This window comes from Thalassophryne amazonica, chromosome 14 (genome assembly GCF_902500255.1).
Source record: "Thalassophryne amazonica chromosome 14, fThaAma1.1, whole genome shotgun sequence".
NCBI lineage: Eukaryota > Metazoa > Chordata > Actinopteri > Batrachoidiformes > Batrachoididae > Thalassophryne > Thalassophryne amazonica.
Genome location: NC_047116.1, coordinates 99,012,274 through 99,034,014, shown reverse-complemented (window position 1 = coordinate 99,034,014; position 21,741 = coordinate 99,012,274). Strand labels below are relative to the sequence as shown.

Here is a 21,741-nt window from a genome sequence, read left to right as displayed (position 1 = left end):
CGAACTGTGCCCCATACTCAAATTTTGTTTAAAATTAAAAGAAAAGGAATAAAGGGGGTAGAGACGCAGTACTACTGTAGTTTAACCCACTGACCGTATGACGACATTCAAGGCCTCATGCTCCATGACTACTGACTGGACGTCCTCCCGACTCCACACATTTTCCAGGACGCCCAAAACAGAAGATGCCTGAGTGGACAAAACAATATTGATCAGCAGAGTATGACTTACATCCAAACATTAGTATTATGGGCAGGCAGAGACTCACTTTCTGAGAAACCACTTCAGGACAGAAGCTCTGTTTAGAGATGACCCACAGCGCTCTGGTGCAGGTGTTCTTATCTGTGGACTTCACCACCAAAGAGCAAAGCTCTGACAGGATTTCTGCTGCAACATTCTCTGCAAAACAAGGACAGAAGCACCTGACAGCACCATGTGATGATCACCATGATTACCGCCACTAGGACACGCATTACACCTTATAATGGTCACCCCCTTAATTAGATTAGACAGAGCTTTATTGATCCCTTGGGAAGACTCCCTCAGGGAAATTGAGGTTCCAGCAGCACATGGTAAGAAGCACACAGGGCATCAAAAGTGAAAGTAAAAACAAAAAAGTTTGCAAATTATATATACACCAGACATACTGATCAATACTGGTTTACTGGCTACTACTGTTCCTCTCCTTCCTGTCCCGTTTTGTTACTCCTCTTTCCCCCCGAGTGAGGAGTTCTCCAGTCTGATGGCCTGAGGGACAAAGGAGTTTTTCCAGTCTGTTAGTCCTGCACTTGTGAAGGAGCAGTCTGTGGGTGAAGAGGCTCCTCTGGTTGACGGTGTGCAGAGGGTGACTGGCATCGTCCATAATGTCCAGCAGTTTGTCCAGTGTTCTCCCCTCTGCCTCCATCACCAGAGAGTCCGGCTTCATGCCACCATGGAACCAGCCCACCTGATCAGTCTGTCCAGCCTGGCTATGTCCTTCTTGGATGTGCTGCCCCACCAGCACACCACAGTGTAAAAGAGGACGCTACCTACTATGGACTGGTAGAACATCCACCGGAGTTTCCTGAAGATGTTAAACGCACAGCCTCCTCAGAAAGTACAGTCTGCTCTGTCCCTTCCTGTACAGGTGGTTGGTGTGTGTTGTCCAGTCCAGTTTGCTATCCAGCCACAGCATGAGGTACTTGTAGGAACCCACAGCCTCCACCTCAGCTCCCTCAATCAGAACTGGTCACAGTCTTGGTCTGGACGTCCCAAAGTCAATGATCAGCTCCTTTGTCTTCGAGGTGTTGAGCTGTAGATGGTTTGTGTGGCACCAGGCAGCTTCACAGGAGCAGCAATCCTTGTTCGTGGTATCGCTGTCACAAATACTAACATTATGCGTCTTGTGTCAGTGGTGTCAGATCACACACTTATCAAGTTTACGGAGTCTTTAAATAGGTAGCTGGCACAACTACGTAGACGGGAAGGCTTTAGTTTCATTGATAACTGGCCTCCTTTTTGGGGTCACCGTGGCTTGCTGATGCTGGATAGCCTTCACCCTACCAGGGAAGGCACCTCCATCTCATCTGCAAACACAGATAGAGCTTTACAAGAAGGGTAACATTAGGACTCTACAGCAGGCACCAGAGCGGGTGATTAGAGAACCTGCAGGGCTTACGACTAATGGTGGCATGGAATCCATTAGCTTAGTGGGAAAACTGGCACAGAAAATCCACTATGGTGATAGTGCAGTTTATGTGGCAGGGAGGGAAATTCTCAAGTTGAGACTGTGACGCTGTTTCCACAGACATGTCTATAAAGAGCACAGAAGGATACGTTTTCAAACTGTCAAACCCACTGAGTTCCTCAGTTTGGGTCTCCTTAACATAAGGTCACTGTCCTCAAAATCACTGTTGATAAATGTTCTTATTATGGAACACCACTTACAGTCCCTTCACAAGTAACACAAATTTGTGCAAAAGAAGAAAAAGGCCGAAATACTACAAAAAAAAAAAAAAAAAAAAAATGGGGAGGCACGACAAATTCCACCTGCTGTCAGGAGGGACACACGGTCAGACAGGCGTGAACGATCATGCAGTGACAGTTTCGTGCATGCCCATGGCACATGCACGAACACCGTGCAAGCACATGGAAAGCCACGCCCACACAGCAGCAGAGCAATAACATGCTGTGCATATGTACATAAATGAACGAAAACGTGTAAGCACAAAATTAATGTGACAGCACAGACTCAGAACATTATATGAACAATGAATGTACTGTTTAAATGTAAGACAATCGTGTTACTGGTCATGAATCTGTTCTCACTGTAAATAAATAAACAATTTATACTTGATTCTTGTTATAAAGAGGGATGATGGAGCATGAGATTGGCCGGAGAATCGGTGCAGCAGTGGCTGTATTGTATTCACTCTACTGTACTGTTGTGACAAAAAGGGAGCTGAGCCAAAAGCTGAAGCTCTCGATGTACTGGTCAATCTTCGTTCCTACTCTCACCTATGGTCATGAGGGTTGGGTCATGACAAAAAGAACTAGATTGCATGTACAAGCGGCCGAAATGGGCTTCCTCAGGAGGGTGGCTCGGAGTACAGTCGCTGCTTCTTCGTGTTGAAAGAAGCCAGTTAAGGCGGTTCAGGCATCTGGATAAGGATGCCTCCTGGGTGCTTCCCGAGGGAAGTGTTCCAGGGATGTCCATCTGGGAGGAGACCCCAGGGAAGACCCAAGACTAAGTGGAGAGATTATATCTCCACACTGGCCTGGGAATGCCTCAGGATCCCCCAGTCAGAGGTGGTCAATGTGGCCCAGGAAAGGGAAGTTTGGGTCCCCTGCTGGAGCTGTTGCCCCACGAGCTGAACCCGGAAAAGCGGTTGAAGATAAATGAGTGTTATAAAAAGCAGACTTAGTCTCCGCCCAGACGTACACCAGGAAGTAATGAAATGAGAGTGGATTACTGTTCTTCCTTTTATGTTTTACCTGAATTACCTGATGCTCCCATGTCATGAACACATCAGCCAGCATGGCGTGTCCAGCATGCAATGATCCGCTGGTGACCGCGCTGCAAATGCGATATGTGTTTTAATTATTACAATGTGGGGAAATCCTGCAGACAGGGCTGTGAAATGAAAATTGTGAAATCCGAGGAAAATTTGCAGGGGGGGGGGGGGGGGTACAGCTCCCCAGGAGCCGGGGTCTAGGGCCCTGTGGGGCCCCAGAATTAAATTTTTATCTAATGATACTTTTTCAGCATCTCCTGGAAGAACAAATCTCAAAATTAGTGGATATTTAAATGATCCTATATTCAACCTTTTATTTGACCTGTCAATGATGATGTTGAAATAACAGAATACGACGTGGAAGTAGGACCTGGAATGATTTTCCTTTTAATTGTAAACCAAATTATGCATTAACTCAGAACAATTAAACTACATTAAATTTATGAAGACTGAAAAGACTGTTAAAGCATTTCAAAAACCACAGCTAAAGATTGTAGAATATTTTGGAAAACCATGGTAAAATATTAATAACATACATTATAGTAAAAAGTCACATATTCTTGTGTAAATTCATGCAGCCTAAATCCATTCAAAGCCACAATGTCTTTTTTACAATGAAAGAATGTCTAGACTAGCGAAAAAAGTCACATAATCTTGTCTAAAATCCTGTTTGAATAGCAGAATGTTTATTTTCCAGGAAGAGAAAAATTCTTACCGTGTTTTCCTGAGAGGGCAGTTTACTTATCCCGTTTCTTTTGTTTCAGGTATGTTGATGAAGCCAGTGACGATTCCACGGATTCTTGTCCTTATAAGACTTGTTCAAACAGTCTTTCTCGCCATCTCTCTGTGCGACGTCGCTCCGTGACACAGACACGGACCTGCTTTACGACAACTGTAGTAACAGCTACGCTTTGAGTGGCATTTTTCCACTGCGAAACTCCGCGGATCCGAGAAACTGATTTGTATCTGTAACACACAGATCAGTGTCCGCGGACCTATAAAACTTACACGATGTCGTACAAAAAGAGAACGCTCTGCGCTAAGCATTTTAAAAACTCAGTGATGTTCACGATTAAAGAGTACAACACTAACACCCCACCCTACCTCCCCTTGGTAAAATCTGCGGAATCCCGTGGATCCGCGGAGTTTTCACAGCCCTACGCAGACACACACGCCTCGTGGTGGAGTCCTGTGAGGTGATTTTCTGCATGGCATGATATTCACCAGCGTAAGATAGTAAGAATCTTACAATCAAGATTGAGCAGACTGATAGGTCTAAAATTGGAAGGATCTGCGTCTTTACCCGTTTTGGGAATTAGTGAGATTACCGCGTCGTTTAAAGATGGAGCTACACAACCCCTATCAAATATCTCTTGATACACCCTTTGTAAAACTGGACGGTACGTAAGGTTTAATTAGGTCAGCTAGGTAGGGAGGTGCCAGTCTGTGAAAAATTTTATAGACTAGTAGCAGAACCTTAAAATCTGATCTCACTGGGACAGGAAGCCAATGAAGGGATGCCAAAATGGTTGTAATGTGGTCGAACTTTCTGCTTCGTGTCAAATGTTAATTATTATTGTATGGCCTTGCCTTACAATATAAAGCGCCTTGGGGCAACTGTTTGTTGTGATTTGGCGCTATATAAAAAAAAATTGATTGATTGATTGAAAGGTCTGGCTGCAGCATTTTGAACCAACTGGAGACCCCTAATGCTGGACTGAAGTAAACCAGAAAATAGAACATTGTTGTAGTCCAGGGGTGGCCAAGTTCGGTCCTTGAGAGACACCTTCCTGACACTCGTAGTTGTCTCCCTGCTCCAACACACCTGAATCCAATGAAAGGCTCATTAAAAGTCTGCTAATGAGTCTTTCATTGGATTCAGGTGTGTTGGAGCAGGGAGACAACTAAGAGTGTCAGGAAGGTGGCTCTCGAGGACCGAACTTGGCCACCCCTGTAGTAGTCCAATCTAGGAGAGAAACACATGGATCAGGGTTTCGGCATCAGCCATAGACAGGATGGGACAAGTCTTCGCTATATTTCGCAGGTGGAAGAAAGCAGTACTCGTAATATTTCAAATGTGGAGGTCAAAGGACAATGTAGGATCAAAAATTAGCCCAAGGTTACTCACTTTGTCAGTGAGATGTATGACACCCAAGCCTAGGGTAAGCGGTAATTGGTCAAATTGATGCCGATGTCTCAATGGACTAAGAACCATCATTTCAGTCTTATTAGAGTTTAAAAGTAGGAAGATTCTAGACATCCAATTTCTCACTGATACAAGGCAATCTTCGAAGGATTTTATGTGGATGAGATTACCAGCAGTTATTGGCATGTATAACTGAGTATCATCAGCATACATGTGAAAGGTAATCCCAAAGTGCCGCAATTTGTGCTATATGAAGGGAGAAAAGTAGGGGGCCCAAGACGGACCCCTGTGGAACCCCAGGTAGTGTTACTGTACAAAACACAGTGAGAACAACTGGTCAAGTATGACGTCAACCATGCAAGGGCACTCCCAGTAATCCCAAAGTGATATTCCAGCCAATCAAGTAAAATATGATGATCCACTGTATCAAATGCAGCACTGAGATCTAACAGCACCAGAACCGTAGTGGTGTCTGAATCCATTGCAAGCAGAAGATCATTCACCACTTTAGTGAGAGCCGTCTCTGTGGAATGATATTTTCTAAAAGCAGACTGCAGTGGCTTAAAGAGATTATTCTCAGTAAGACAGTCTACGAGCTGCCGTGACACCACTTTTTCCAGAATTTTAGAGCAAAATGATAGATTTGACCATGATCAGTAAAAGATCAAGGACCGTGACGTCACCCAGTATGGTGGAGCCGGGATCCCCACCCTGGAGCCAGGCCTGTGGTTGGGGCTCGCGCGTGAGCACCTGGTGGTTGGGACTTAGCCCATGGGGCCCGGCCGGGCTCAGCCCGAAAGAGTGACATGGGCCCGCCCTCCTGTGGGTTCACCTCCTGCAGAGGGGGCCATGGGGGTCGGGTGCAGAGAGGATTGGGTGGTGGTCGAGGGCAGGAGGCCCGGCGGCCCGGTCCATGCTCACAGCCCCTGGCTGTTGGGACGTGGAATGTCACCTCACTAAGGGGGAAGGAGCCTGAGCTTGTGCGGGAGGTTGAGAGATACCGACTAGAGATAGTCGAGCTCACCTCCACGCACAGCTTGGGCTCTGGTACCCAACTCCTGGAGAGGGGATGGACGCTTCATTTTTCTGGCGTCACCCACGGGGGTCGCATTGCTTACTGCTCCCCAGCTCAGTCGCCAAGTGCCGGAGTTCACTCCGGTGAACGAGAGGGTCGCATCCCTACGCCTTCGGGTCGGGGACAGGTCTCTCACCGTTGTCTTGGCCTACGGGCCGAGCAGCAGTGCAGAGTACCCGGCCTCCTGGAGTCCCTGGGAGAGGTACTAGATAGCGCTCCGACTGGGGACTCCATTGTTCTCCTGGGGGATTTCAACGCCCACGTGGGCGGCGACAGTGAGACCTGGAGGGGGGTGATCGGGAAGCACGGCCTCCTCGATCTGAACCCGAGTGGTGTTCAGTTGTTGGACTTCTGTGCTAGTCACAGTTTGTCCATCACGAACACCATGTTCGAGCACAAGGGTGTCCATAAGTGCACGTGGCACCAGGACACCCTGAGCCGGAGGTCGATGATCGACTTTGTAGTCGTATCATCTGACCTTCGGCCATGTGTCTCGGACACTCAAGTGAAGAGAGGGGCAGAGCTGTCGACTGATGACCACCTGATGGTGAGTTGGTGAGTTGGGAGGCAGTGCAGAGAGGGTAGGAAGCCGGTAAGACCTGGCAGGCCCAAACGTATCGTGAGGGTCTGCTGGGAACGACTGGTGGAACCCTCTGTCAGCGAGGTCTTCAACTCCCACCTCCGGAAGAGCTTCTCCCAGATCCCGGGAGGTTGGAGACATGGAGTCCGAGTGGACCATGTTCTCCACCTCCATTGTTGATGCGGATGCTCGTAGCTGTGGTCGCAAGGTCTCTGGTGCCTGTCGCGGCGGCAATCCCCGAACCTGGTGGTGGACACCGGAAGTTAGGGATGCCATCAAGCTGAAGAAGGAGTCCTACTTATCTTTGTTGGTAGGTGGGACCCCAGAGGCAGCTGACAGGTACCGGCAGGCCAAGCGTGCCGCAGCCCGTGCAGTCGCAGAGGCAAAAACCCGGGTCTGGGAGGAGTTCGGGGAGGCTATGGAGAAGGACTATCGGTCGGCCTTGAAGAGATTCTGGCAAACCGTCCGACGCCTCAGGAGGCGGAAGCAGCTCTCCACCAGCACTGTTTACGATGCGGGTGGGGAGCTGTTGACCCTGACTGGGGATGTTGTCGGGCGGTGGAAGGAGTACTTCGAGGATCTCCTCAATCCCATCGTCACGTCTTCCAAAGAGGAAGCAGAGACTGGGGACTCGGAGGCGGACTCATCCATTACCCAGGCCGAAGTCACCGAGGTGGTTAGAAAGCTCCTCGGTGGCAAGGCTCCTGGGGTGGCTGAAATCCGTCCTGAGTACCTTAAGTCTCTGCATGTTGTGGGGCTGTCTTGGCTGACACGCCTCTGCAACATCGCGTGGCGATCGGGGACAGTGCCTCTGGATTGGCAGACCAGGGTGGTGGGCCCTCTGTTTAAGAAGGGGGACCGGAGGGTGTGTTCCAACTATAGGGGGATCACACTCCTCAGCCTCCCCGGTAAGGTCTATTCCAGGGTACTGGAGAGGAGAATTCGACCGATGGGGGGGAGTGCTCCGGGATTACGGGGTCCGGGGTCCTTTGTTAAGGGCTATCCGGTCCCTGTACGACCGTAGCAGGAGCTTGGTTCGCATTGCCGGGACTAAGTCAAACCTGTTCCCAGTGCACGTTGGCCTCCGCCAGGGCTGCCATTTGTTACCGGTTCTGCTCATTATTTTTATGGACAGAATTTCTAGGCGCAGCCAGGGTGTAGAGGGAGTCTGGTTTGGGAACCACAGAATCTCGTCTCTGCTGTTTGCGGACGATGTGGTTCTGTTGGCTTCGTCAAATCAGGACCTTCAGCATGCACTGTGGCGGTTTGCAGCCGAGTGTGAAGCGTCCGGGATGAAAATCAGCAACTCCAAATCCGAGGCCATGGTTCTCGACCGAAAAAAGGTGCTTTGCACTCTTCAGGTCGGTGGAGTGTCCTTGCCTCAAGTGGAGGAGTTTAAGTATCTCTGGGTCTTGTTCACGAGTGAGGGACGGATGAAGCATGAGATCGATAGACAGATCGGTGCAGCACCTACAGTGATGCGGTCGCTGTATCGGACCATCGTGGTGAAGAGAGAGCTGAGTAGGGGGGCAAAGCTCTCGATTTACCGATCGATCTACATTCCGATCCTCACCTATGGTCATGAGATTTGGCTCATGACCGAAAGAACGAGATTGCGAGTACAAGCGGCCGAGATGAGTTTCCTCCGCAGGGTGGCTGGGCGCTCCCTTAGAGATAGGGTGAGGAGCTCGGTCACTCAGGAGGAGCTCAGAGTCGAGCCGCTGCTCCTCCACGTCGAAAGGAGTCAGTTGAGGTGGCTCGGGCATCTTTTCCGGATGCCCCCTGGGCGCCTCGCTGGAGATGTGTTCCGGGCACGTCCCACTGGGAGGAAGCCCCGGGGAAGACCCAGGACACGCTGGAGGGACTACATCTCTCGGCTGGCTTGGGAACGCCTTGGGGTTCCCCCGGAGGAGCTGGAGAAGGTGTGTGTGGATCGGGAGGTCTGGGCGGCTTTGCTTGAGCTGCTGCCCCCGCGACCTGACTCCGGATAAAGCAGAAAAAAAATGGATGGATGGATGGATGATAGATTTTATATCAGCCGATAGTTTTTCAATACACTAGGGTCAAGATTAGGTTTCTTAAGTAATGGTTTAATCACTGCAGATTTGAAACATTTAGGAACAGATCCAGAAGTTAAAGAAAGATTATTAATTTCCAGCACAGGCGGCCCAAGAGTGGGCCACAGGTCCTTAAACAGTTTTGTTGGTATAGGATCAAATACACAGGTTGTGCTTTTTGTTGACGTTACAAGTTTTGTCAGCATGCCTAGAGAGATACTCTCAAATCCTGTAAATCTAGGTAATACCTCAGTACTAGGGCATGCTGGGAAATGTCTTTCCCAGCATGTGTTCTATTTTTGTCTCAAAGTAATCCAGGAAATCTTGTGCTGTAAAAGGAGAGTGAACTACAGGTGGTTGTCCATGAATATGTGTTGCCCACAGTGTCGAACAAGAACTTTGAGTTATGCTTGTTTTTGTTGATCAAATCAGAGTAATAGGTCCACTTTGTAGCCAGTAATTCATGCTTACAGTCTAAGATAGCATTACTCAGAACTCAGAAGTTTATTGCCATTGCCAATGAACAGGATTCACAGACTAGGAATGTGCTTTGGTATAATGGTGCAACATTAAGGAGAGAGCAATATAAAATGCTAAGATAAAATATGTGCTAACGTAAGATAAAATATGAAATATAAAAGGCTATGTGCAACAACACAAAGAGAACAACAGTGCAGTAGGAGGAGTGCAATTAAAAACCAAAGTACATCTGTCTAAAGTGACCCATGATAAAATGATAAAGTGACAGAGTTAAGGTTAAGGTGACTGAGTTATGAAGTGTTCATGAGTCTAACGGCAGAGGGGAAGAAACTGTTCTTATGGCGGGAGGTTCTGGTCCGGATGGACCGTAGCCTCCTGCCCGAGGGGAGTGGTTTGAAGAGACCGTGTGCAGGGTGAGAAGGGTCAGCTGTGATCCGACCTGCTCGGCCCAGAGTCCTGGAGACGTGCAGGTCGTGGAGAGATGGAAGGCTACAGCCGATCACCTTCTCAGCAGAGGCCACAATGCGCTGCAGTCTGTGTCTGTCCCTGGCTGTGGCCCCAGCGTACCACACCGTGATGGAGGAGCAGAGGATGGACTCGATGATGGCCATGTAGAACTGCACCATCAGCTGGGCAGGCAGCTTTGCCTTCTTCAGCTGCTGCAGGAAGTACATCCTCTGCTGGGCCTTCCTGATGAGGGAGCTGATGGTTGACTCCCACTTGAGGTCCTGGGTGATGGTGGTGCAGAGGAAGCGGTGACAGTCCACAGTGGTGATGGGGCTGTTGGTGAGGGCAAGGGAGGGCGGGGGGGCTGTGGCTTTCCTGAAGTCCATGATCATCTCCACTGTTTTCTGGGTGTTGAGCTCCAAGTTGTTGCTGCTGCACCAGGTCACCAGCCGGTCCACCTCCCTCCTGTAGGCAGACTCATCCCCATCCGAAATGAGTCCGATGAGGGTGGTGTCGTCCGCAAACATGATGAGCTTTACGGAGTTGTGGCTGGAGGTGCAGCAGTTAGTGTACAGGGAGAAGAGCAGAGGGGAAAGGACACAGCCCTGTGGAGATCCTGTGCTGAGAGCCAGAGTGTTTGAGACATTCTTTCCCAGCCTCACACGCTGACTCCGGTCCGTCAGGAAGTCTATGATCCACCTGCAGGTGGAGTCGGGCACGTGGAGCAGAGAAAGCTTGTCCTGGAGCAAAGCCAGAAGGATGGTGTTGAATGCAGAGCTGAAGTCCACAAACAGGATCCTAGCGTAGGTTCCTGGGGAGTCCAGGTGCTGCAGGATGGAGTGCAGGGCCAGGTTTATGGCGTCATCTACAGACCTGTTGGCTCTGTAGGCAAACTGCGGGGGGTCCAGGAGGGGGTCTGTGATGGACTTCGGGTGGGATAAAACCAGGCGTTCAAAGGTCTTCATGACTACAGACGTGAAAGCCACAGGCCTGTAGTCATTAAGTCCAGTGACCCGTGGTTTCTTGGGGACTGGAACTATGATGGAGGACTTGAAACAGACTGGAACATGGCATGACTCCAGGGAGGTGTTGAAGATCCCCGTGAAGACTGGGGCCAACTCAGCGCAGTGTCTCAGGGTGGCATGAGAGAGACAGTCTGGGCCCAGGGCCTTACGTGGATTCAGCCTTTTGAGATGTCTTCTCACATCCTCCTCTTGGACCGAGAGGGCAGCGGTGAGAGGGGGGAGGTCCAGAGTGTTTGAATATCCAGTTGTGTGGGGGGTGGGGAGGTGTGAGTCCATGATTTCAAAGTGTGAATAGAAGACGTTCAGGTCGTTGGCCAGCTTCAAGTCGTCAATAGAATGAGGTGCTTTGGGCTTGTAGTTGGTAATCTCTTTCAACCCCCTCCACACAGAGGCCAAGTCGTTGGCAGAGAACCTTTGCTGCAGATGTGAACTGTACATGGATTTAGCCTTTGCCACCTCCTTGCTAAATCTGTACTTTGCACCTCTATAGCTGTCTCTGTCTCCTCCTCTGAAAGCCACCTCTTTCTGCCGACGGAGCTACCGGAGTTTAGGTGTGAACCAGGGCTTGTCATTGTTATATCTCACCCTGGTACGCTGTGGGATGATGCTGTCTTCACAGAAATGAATATATGACGTCAGTGTCCGTGTAGTCATCTAGACTGTCTGTTGAAGCCTCAAACATATCCCAATCCGTAGTGCATAAGCACGCGCGTAGCTCCTCTACAACTTCATTGCTCCACACTTTAGATGTCCTCACAACAGGTTTAGAGAGTTTTAATCTCTGTCTGTACACGGGGATCAAGTGCACCATCACATAGTCTGAGAGTACCAAAGCTGCACGGACCACCGCGCGGTAGGCACCACTCACTGTCGTGTAACAATGATCTAACGTGCTCCCTTCTCTGGTCGGGCATTTAACAAACTGTTTGTATTTTGGTAATTCCTGACTGAGATTCCCTTTGTTAAAATCACCGAGAATTATAACAAGGGAGTCCAGAAAGTCTTTCCACGCTCATAATCTGATCCGCGAGCGCGCGCTCGGTGGAATATACTCGGAGCAAAGTATGAAGGAGTTAAACTCACGTGGAGAGTAGAACGGTCTGCAGTTTATGAGGAGATATTCCAGAGAGGGAGAGCAGTGTTGGGAGATCACAGTCAAATCGGAGCACCAGGCGTTGTTGATATAGAAGCAGAGTCCTCCACCTCTTGTTTTTCCACCAGAGAGTGCTCAGTCTCTGTCTGCGCAGAGGAGTTGGAATCCCTCTAGTTTAAGCGCACAGTCCGGGGTCTGTGCATTTAACCACGTCTCCATGAAGCACAGTACACAAGATGAGGAGAAATCTCTATTCTTCATCAGCTCATCCATCTTGTTGCCGAGTGAGCGGACGTTGGAGAGAAATATCCCAGGTAGGGGCGTGCGCGTGCCCCTTTGTCTGAGGCGCACGAGAGCTCCAGCTCGTTTTCCTCTCCGCCGGCGTCTCACTCTTTTGGCCAAAAAGTGAACCAGTTCAGCTGCAGGCACTAAAAAGTCTGGTGTAATATCCGTGGGTGTTGATGATCTGATGTTTAGAAGCTCCTCACGGGTGTAGGAGCACGATGACACACGATTTACGCACAAAAACAGACAACACAGGGAGCACCAAAATACCAGGGCGCTGTCACGTGGCGCCATCTTGAACACATACGCTAACCCTAATGCCGCGCAAGGTGGAATACTTCTAATTCTGAACTATGCCATTTCCGTTCTAGACCTCTAGTCATATCCTTGAGGTCACGCAGGTAATCACTGAACCAAGGGGACTGAGTTTTAGGTGAGTGTGGTTTTAACACAGGTGGCGCAATCATGCTGAGTGCAGTTTTGAGCACCAAGTTTAAATTATCCACAAGTCTATCTACTGACTGGGTATTTGCCAAATGTGAAGCTAAGACATCAGGCAGTCTAGCTTCGAGTTCAGTCTTAGTTCAGCAGTTGATACATCGCCGTAGTGATATATAAGGTTGTTCCACTAAACACGGCAGCGAAACTGTAAACTTAGTAAGTGAGTGATCAGACACCACTGATGTAAGAGGCATGATGTCAATATTCATGACAGCAATACCACATGCAAGAACCAAGTAAATCCAGGGTATTTCCACTAATGTATGTCGAGTCTCGATTGCATTGCCGAAATACTAATGCATGGGTTAAAGCAATAAATTTTCATCCCACTGAAATTTTTTCCCGGCAAAAATCAATGCCAGTAATTTCCTACAATGTGGCGTAGTGGGGGCACAAACTTTTTTTTTCTGCAATAAATAAGAAGAGAGAGAAAGCATAAAAAGAATGCAAAACCTGACCATGAAGGTACATAAAAGGGTGGTGGGGGCGGGGTGTAGTCTTTTGATTCTGGGGAATCTCCCCCAGAACATTTTTAAAAGAGCAAGTCAAATTTTGTGTATTCTGGTGAAATTTAATGGGTATGAAGCCCTCTGAAACAAAGAAAACTCAATTCAAACTGTCAAGTAAAAACAGTATTGATTATGGGGGGTCTGAGGGATCTCCCCCAGAATTTTTTATTTTTTATTTTTTTTTTTTAAACAGCAAGTTAAATTTTGTATTTTCTAGTGAATTGTAATGGGTATGAAGCCCTCTGAAACAAAGAAAACACAATTCAAACTGTCAAGTAAAAATTCTTTGTCTTCTGTAGTATTTTGATCGGTTCCATTCCGGTAAATTTGCCAAAAGGGTGCTGTGTCGGTGGTTGTACAGTCAATAAAATACTATATATATATATATATATATATATATATATATATATATATATATATATATATATATATATATATATATATATATCTTATTCATTTCACACATCTACCGTCATGTGAACATTTCAGTACACAAATATTTTCACTGTAATGTGAAAAGATAAAAAGCTCATATTTCAGATTTAGTGGTTAAACAATTTATAACTGACCCCATATTTTTTGGCATTCTGGATCACCAGATCCAGAATTCTACTTGGATCATGACCAAACTTTGCTCGTGTGCTTTTATTTCCATTACAGTTGAGTTCCTTGACCATGAAAACATACCACTAGAACTTTAAATCACTTTCATATCTTAATTAGTTCAAAAGTTATTGTATAAAAACGTAATGATGGTTTTCTTCTGGATCCAGCTCCGTAACGGTTGAAGCTACAAAAAAATCTTTTGCCACCATACTGAACCAGTATAGGTGCAGCTACAATTTGGTGTTGTACCTCTCTAGCTTTATTTGTGACAGCAGTTGCAAATTTATAATTGAACCTATATTTTTCAGCTTCCAGGATCACCAGATCTGGAATTCTACTCGAATCCTGAACAAACTTCCCTATATGACAGAACTTCTTGTTGTAAAAAATAATGAAATGACAGGCACATCACAGTCCGTATTGGCGTGCAGGATCAAAAAAGGAATAGCACAAAAAAACGAAGGAGAGCACAGCCAGTTAGCTCCCAAACAAACCTTTAATGACTTATTGTTGTGTCATAACTTAATTTTTGTTCAGCCTTTGTGACCCGTCTTCATGAAGTTAAACGCAAAAATGTTGAAATTGGCCTATCCTGCAATGATAAAGAATCATTTAAAAAAAATTACTGGATCTGGATTGTGTTCCGCATCATTACCAAAATTTAATCACCTGTAAGTTAGTCGTGGTGAAGAGAGAGCTGAGTAGGGGGGCAAAGCTCTCGATTTAACGATCGATCTACGTTCCGATCCTCACCTATGGTCATGAGATTTGGCTCATGACCGAAAGAACGAGATCGCGGGTACAAGCGGCCGAAATGAGTTTCCTCCGCAGGGTGGCTGGGCGCTACCTTAGAGATAGGGTGAGGAGCTCGGTTACTCGGGAGGAGCTCGGAGTCGAGCCGCTGCTCCTCCACGTCGAAAGGAGTCAGTTGAGGTGGCTCGGGCATCTTTTCCGGATGCCCCCTGGACGCCTTGCTGGAGAGGTGTTCCGGGCACATCCCATTGGGAGGAGGCCCCGGGGAAGACCCAGGACACGCTGGAAGGATTACATCTCTCGGCTGGCTTGGGAATGCCTTGGGGTTCCCCCGGAGTAGCCGGGGGAGGTGTGTATGGATTGGGAGGTCTGGGAGGCTTTGCTTGAGCTGCTGCCCCCGCGACCTGACTCCGGATAAAGCGGAAGAAAATGGATGGATGGATGGATGGAAGTTAGACCAAGATACACCCCTGGAAAAAATGTCATTGAAATCCGCTGAGATTTGAGTTATCCTGCCAACAAACCAACCAACAAACAAACCAACACGACCGAAAACATAACCTCCTTGGCAGAGGTAATTAGGGCTTAAAGCAATTGACAACATTGTTCTGCTGTGCACAACTACACTATTTTTTTTCAATTAATCGTTTTTTTATTTTTTTGTTTTTTACTTACATGTGAGTTTTGCCATTATCTCTGAGTTATTTTTAAAAGGCCTTTGTCACGCAACATCAACGTTTGAGCTTGTAATAAAGTTATGATGTTATATTCTCGTCAAAAACATAGCTGGAGTAGTGTTTTGTTTTATTTTGCACATACATACATCACCGACACACCACAAAGAGATTTCCATCAGGTTTCACCCGGTAATAAGCACTTTTAGATGCCTACAGCAACTATCTCAACCACTGACATCATCGTATTACAGCAAGAGTCCACGAAAGCATTTTAAAGGCCTGACTAAAGTGTAATATGTGATCTTTAGTAAGTTATTTTCATGAAAAAAGACACAAATGTGCAGCATACATGTCAACCCCTTTGAGGGTCCACCTGTATAACCAAGTGATAAAATCCATAAAATCCTTATAACCTCCTAAATTGCACCAAAATCAGTTTTATTATAGTACACACAACCGCATAGCGGTATCACGTAACTGGGGTTTTGTCCATATATTAATAACTAACACCAGGGATCTCCATGGGCTCTTTTATGGTGGAAGTCCACAGTTAAATCCTCTTGCTCCACAGTAAAATTGCATGCTGTCAATAAAATCAATGTCTACAAGTACATTGTAGGTATTTTGTACAAACTCAATATATTTCCCATAAATATAGTGTCACACAGCTGTTCTATTTTTACAGAAACAAGAACTCACAGAGTAAAGCCTCGGTCCCACCGAGTGAAGAAGGAGTGAAGAAGGAGCCACGCACCCTGTTTTTTTTTTTTTTTTGTGAGCTATCGTGGCATTATAATGGCTCAGAGTGGCTCTTAGAGGCATTATCTTCAGTTAACGAGGCTCCTCTCTGAGCATGGCGCTAATTTCAAGATGTTCAAAATTTAGCAACAACAGAGTGGCGCAGTTTGTGTTCGAGTTACTGCGACGGCTTAGAGGCATTTGCGTGGTGCTTACGAGTCTGCAAAAAGTCCATTATCCGTGCGCCTGGCACCTTCGCAGGACCTGAGAGGCTATTTTTGGAGCGGCTCCTCCTCTTGCGCACACAACTGCACCTGCTCTGTGCACTGGACTCTATATATTTTGTAGTGAATTAATCATTTTCTGCCAAACCTTGGATGTTGAAAACACTTCGAATCACTTCTGGCATCACAGAGGACTGTTTCATCTGGACACTTTTTTTCCTCTCTTTCCTGCTCCATGTGGGATGTATTTTGAGCAGCTTAAGGTAATTATTTTTAATGTTTTTTTTATAGCTTGATAAAACAGTTCCTTGCTATGAAAGTATGTCTGTATGTTGATGTCTGTTGTATGTAAAAGTATGTTGATTTAATATCTTGTTAATGGATCACTGTGTGTGCGCACTGAGGCAGGACCAAATATTTTTGGAGCGGGTCTCCTCTTTGCGCACCAAATTCCACCTGCTCTGTGCGCTGGACTCTATATAAAATAATTATTTTGTAGCGGATTAATCATTTTCTGTCAAACCTTGGATGCCGAAAATACCTGTAATCACTTCTGGAATTAATGTATCACATGAGCTCCGCTGTGTGTGCGCACTGAGGCAGTGACTCATCATCACGCTTCAAACGAACATTTAGGCAGAACGCCAGCTCACAAAAGAGTGATATTTCAGTCAATATTGGACGAACACAAAGTTAAAATTTGGGTGACTGCGTGAAAGTGGATGTGTGTTTAAAGCCATGGAAGACAATAACTCCAGTGGAGCAGCTAAGAGCAGGAGCTGTGCGGCAACACAGGTGGAGAGCGCACAAAAGAGCGATTTTGAAGACAACACAAAGTTAAAAGTTGTATCATGGTGACTTGTAAGCTGCGGAAGAAATAAAGAAATATATATATTGAAAATGATCCACAGGTGTATATAATAAAACGGCCACCTCATTCTGTATGCAGAACGGCACCGCGCGCAAAAGAGCGCTTTTGCAGAAATAAACAGACGAACACAAAGTCAAAAGTGGAATCACGTTCTAAAAATGATTGTGCTTAAAGCAAGGGAAACAAATAAAGCCAGCAAGCCACGGATGGAACGGAAGTCAGAAAGAGCAGAGAGGCGGCTGTCCATGAAAAGACAACAGCAGCGCACGCGCAAAAGAGCGGTTTTGCAGAAATAAACGGACAAACAAAGTTTTGTGTGTTTAAAGCCGCAAAAAAAAAAAAAAAAAAAAAAAAGCTAGAGAGCCGCGGAGCCAGCGAGGAGCACAGAGGCGGCTCTCCAGGAACCTGTGGTTCGGGTCTAGCTGGTCTGGTGCATTACAGGTGGACTGCAGCCTGGTGCACAGTGCACAACTGCGGAACTGTGATGGAGTGTCTATTTTTGGACTGCGTTAAAAAAAAAAAGAAAAGAAAAGAAGGGACATCTTTAAATGCTGCTGTGAATCTGTGAATTGAAAACCCACACTTTGAAGGGACCAGGTGTGGGAGGGCTGGAGGTTTGGACCAAACTCATGCCTAAACGTGCACCAACATGGCGTTATCATGGCGCTATCATGGCACTACGTGGCTTAGTCTGGCTGATGCGAGCCATTCGAGGCTGTAATGACAGGTCGGTCGTGGCTCACTAGAGGCTACTACGCGGCACATGCGGGGTACAGAGAGGCACATAGTGGCACCTTCATAGTGAATACGTGTTAAAATGAAAACGTGGGTCATTCTTCAAATAATCACCCCACACCCATGCGTGGCTCCTTCTACAAAGATGGTGGATGGCTGGCCGAAAGTCTGCGGCGTTAAGAAAAACAACATTAAAAAATTAATTTACAAAAGAAAACCCTGAATAGCTGTAAGACTATTTGTACGTCCGTATGACTCTGAAACTCAGAAAAATCCGTATAATTTTTTTTATTATGGACAATCCGTATATGTTGACATGTATGGTGCAGTTTACTGCATTTTATTTATTTTTTTTTTTGTGTAAAAACACAGCTTAGATGTGGTTTGACCATCAACACAAAATCCTTATAACCTCCAAATCGCACCAAAATCAGTTTTATTACAGTACACACAACGGCATAGTGGTATCACATAACTGGGTTTTTGACCACATATTATGAGTTACCACAATGACATTAAAGTCAGGATCATTAGTTTTTCCTCCACAGTTGAATTTCAAACAATAGAGATCTAGTATTCATGCGTCAAGCTGAATTTTATAGAACTGAATGTGTCAAATTTAGTTTTTTTTTTTTTTTTTACAGAAACAAGAACTGTGTGTCACTAGTGGAAATACATTAATAAAATTAAAAATAAATTGAATATATAATGAACAAAATAAAACATACCTCAGAACTTCATCAAGTGTATCGAAAATTGCCTCGCCAGTGCCAATGTTGCATACTGGCATGTCGATGATCCTCGACTTCGCCCCTGTGTTTATTAGGGATGGGTATCGATAAGATTTTATTGATATTGATAACATTATCAATTCACCCGCTCTGAAACGGTCTTCCTGTGACCGTAAGGCAGTTGGAATCTGTGGACATTTTTAAGTCAAGACTTAAAGCCTATTTTTATTCTCTTTCTTATGAAAAGTTTTTATTTTTTATCTGTTTTATTCTTTTACTTCTATTTCTAATTATTTGATTTTTTTTTATTTTATTTAAATTTTTTATGTTGAACTGTTCTATGTGAGGTGCCTTGAGATGGCTTTTGTTGTGATGTGGTGCTTTATAAGCCAATTAAATTGAAATTGAATTGAACAACATTTTAATGTAAATAAACATGAAATTGGTCACTGGATCCTTAAACCTTGGACATAATAAACTCTACATGGTGGATCCTTGATCTCTGGATGTAAATAGGAGTAAACAAAATCTGTAGTCTTAGTCAAAAGCATTTCCTTTCAGACATTATTGGCATGAATGTCTTTCCATACAACTGAGCTGAGCTCTTGCAGGTGGCTGTGCTGCACATCAGGATGGAATTTATAAAGAATACAGCACGTCTCATTTTGGGAGGAAAAAGCATTTTAGTGGATTGTTGTTTGTCTGTAATACAACGTTTGTAAGAGGTGTCATTTTAGTTAAAGCAGCAATTCATTTTGAAGTTATTAATTCTAACCAGACTCTGTCTCAGCAGAGAGCCGTGCAGCGTTTGGAGCTGTGCCAACGGAACAGAGGACGATTCTAATTTCTTAACTGCAACAAGACAAGAGTCCCAGTTAGTGACTTTAATCCACACAAAAGTGACTCAAGGTATTTTAATGGCTTTGAGAGGGGTTAAGAAGAGGACTTGTCGCTTCTGAAGAGCAGCGAATCAAAGAACCAACGAACTAGTGGATCGAAGCATTACTTCAATGGTTCACGCTTCAAAGTGGTGTCACGCTGCAGAAACGGTTGATTACAGACCTGCTGCAGACCAAACCCCGAATGTCCGTAAGACATTATTTGTACGTCCGTACTTGGAAAAATCCATATAATTTATGGACAATCCATATATGTTGACATGTATGTGTTAGTTAGTTGTTAGTTGGTTTTATATTTTCCATTTTGTTTTATCAGGTTCTTTTTGTCTGTTTCTTTAAAATCGTATTGTGGCATTATTAGTTATTATTACTATTACTATTGTTGTTGTTGCTATTATTATTATTATTAATATATAAATAAAAATAAATAAAATGTTACAATTTGTAATACATTTGACTCTTTTACAGCTTAATGGTAACTTTAACATTGAAAACGCCATAGACATGCTAGCGCGTGAGCATCTGTCCTGTTTTTAAGTTATAAAATACATCTATCAACTGTTTCAGAAGACCCTAACAGATAGGTTTAACATAAAAAGGTAAATATTGCTCACAGACATATGCTCTTAAGGGTTTTAGCGGGGAAAAATTAAGATAATGCTTGATTTAAAGCTTTAAGTGATTTAAAGCTAGATTTGATATCGGACTTCGGCTGATATCAAATCTAAAATTTTGCTCTAAAATTCTGGAAAAAGTGGTGTCACGGCAGCTCGTAGACTATCTTACTGAAAATAATCTCTTTGAGCCACGGCGGTCTGCTTTTAGAAAATATCATTCCACAGAGACGGCTCTCACTAAAATGATGAATGATCTTCTGCTTACAATGGATTCAGACACCACTATGGTTCTGGTGCTGTTAGATCTCAGTGCTACATTTGATACTGTGGATCATCAAATTCTACTTGATAGGCTGGAAAATAATTTTGGGATTATGGGGAGTGCCCTTGCATGGCTGACGTCATACTTGACCAGTCGTTCTCACTGTGTTTTGTACAGCAACACTACCTCTAACCTTAGTGATATGAAATTTGGGGTTCAACAGGGGTCTGTCTTAGGTCCCCTGCTTTTCTCCCTTTATATAGCACACCTTGGGCACATATTGCGGCGTTTTGGGATTACCTTTCCTGCTATGCTGATGATACTCAGTTATACATGCCGATAACTGCTGGTAATCTTGTTCACATAAAATCCTAAGAAGATTGCCTTGCAGCAGTGAGAAGCTGGATGTCTAGAAACATCCTACTTTTAAACTCTGATAAGACTGAAATGATGGTTCTTGGTCCAGTGAGACATCAGCATCAATTTGAACAGTTAACGCTCAGCCTAGGCTCGTGTGTCATACATACCACTGACAAAGTGAGGAACCTTGGGGTAATTTTTGATCCTACGTTGTCCTTTGGCCTCCACATTAGAAATATTACTAGGACTACTTTCTTCCACCTGTGAAATATAGCAAAGATTCGTCCCATCCTGTCTATGGCTGATGCTGAGACCCTGATCCATGCGTTTATCTCTTCTAGATTGGACTACTGCAATGTTCTATTTTCTGGTTTACCGCAGTCCAGCATTAGGGCTCTCCCATTGGTTCAAAATGCTGCAGCCAGACTTCTGACATGAAGCAGAAAGTTCGACCACATTACACCCATTATGGCATCTCTTCACTGGCTTCCTGTCCCAGTGAGATCAGATTTTAAGGTTCTGCTACTAACCTATAAAATTATTCATGGACTGGCACGTCCCTACCTAGCTGACCTACTTAAACCTTACGTACCAGCCCGGGCTTTACGTTCTCAGGGTGCAGGACTACTTTGTGTCCCCAGGGTGAATAAGAAGTCTGCGAGTCAGAGAGCTTTCTCTTATTGTGCCCCTGTTATGTGGAATGATCTCCCTGCATCAATAAAACAGTCAGATTCTGTGGAGACTTTCAAGTTCAAACTTAAGACGCACTTATTTTCCCTTTCATATGGCTAGCATACTGGTACAGTTTTGCTTTACGCTTTTTACCCTTTTAATTAATTTTATTAGCAATTGGAGCGGGCTGCAGCCTCAACTTTACCTAAATTCTGGGTCTTTTAATGAAGCTTCGGGCTAGTGGCCGGTGATCACCTTAGTATTTCTTCTGTTTTTCTTGTTGATTAATGCTGGCAAATTATACAGTATTGTTTGTCTTTCTGATGCCTGATTCTGTTTTTTTTCTGTTTAAGGTGCAGCTCCATCCAGAGATGGGAGTTGTGTTTGTGTTGGCGACCCTCCTGT

The 21,741-nt window shown here is 45.3% G+C and overlaps 1 protein-coding gene and 1 long non-coding RNA gene across 2 annotated transcripts in view; one reads left to right on the top strand and one right to left on the bottom strand.

The window, feature by feature from the left end:
* rif1 (replication timing regulatory factor 1) overlaps positions 1 to 21,741 on the bottom strand; it is a 246,301-nt gene that overhangs the window by 203,537 nt on the left and 21,023 nt on the right. The window contains exons 5-6 of the mRNA XM_034185865.1: positions 269 to 399; positions 95 to 189 (exon numbers count right to left, since the gene is read on the bottom strand). Of these exons, the coding sequence (XP_034041756.1) occupies positions 95 to 189; positions 269 to 399 (226 nt within the window). The remainder of the gene's footprint in view (positions 1 to 94; positions 190 to 268; positions 400 to 21,741) is intronic.
* LOC117524136 lies at positions 1,832 to 18,894 on the top strand. The gene is made up of 3 exons (XR_004564724.1): positions 1,832 to 1,927; positions 16,132 to 16,136; positions 18,884 to 18,894. It is a non-coding gene; the product is annotated as an uncharacterized LOC117524136 (long non-coding RNA).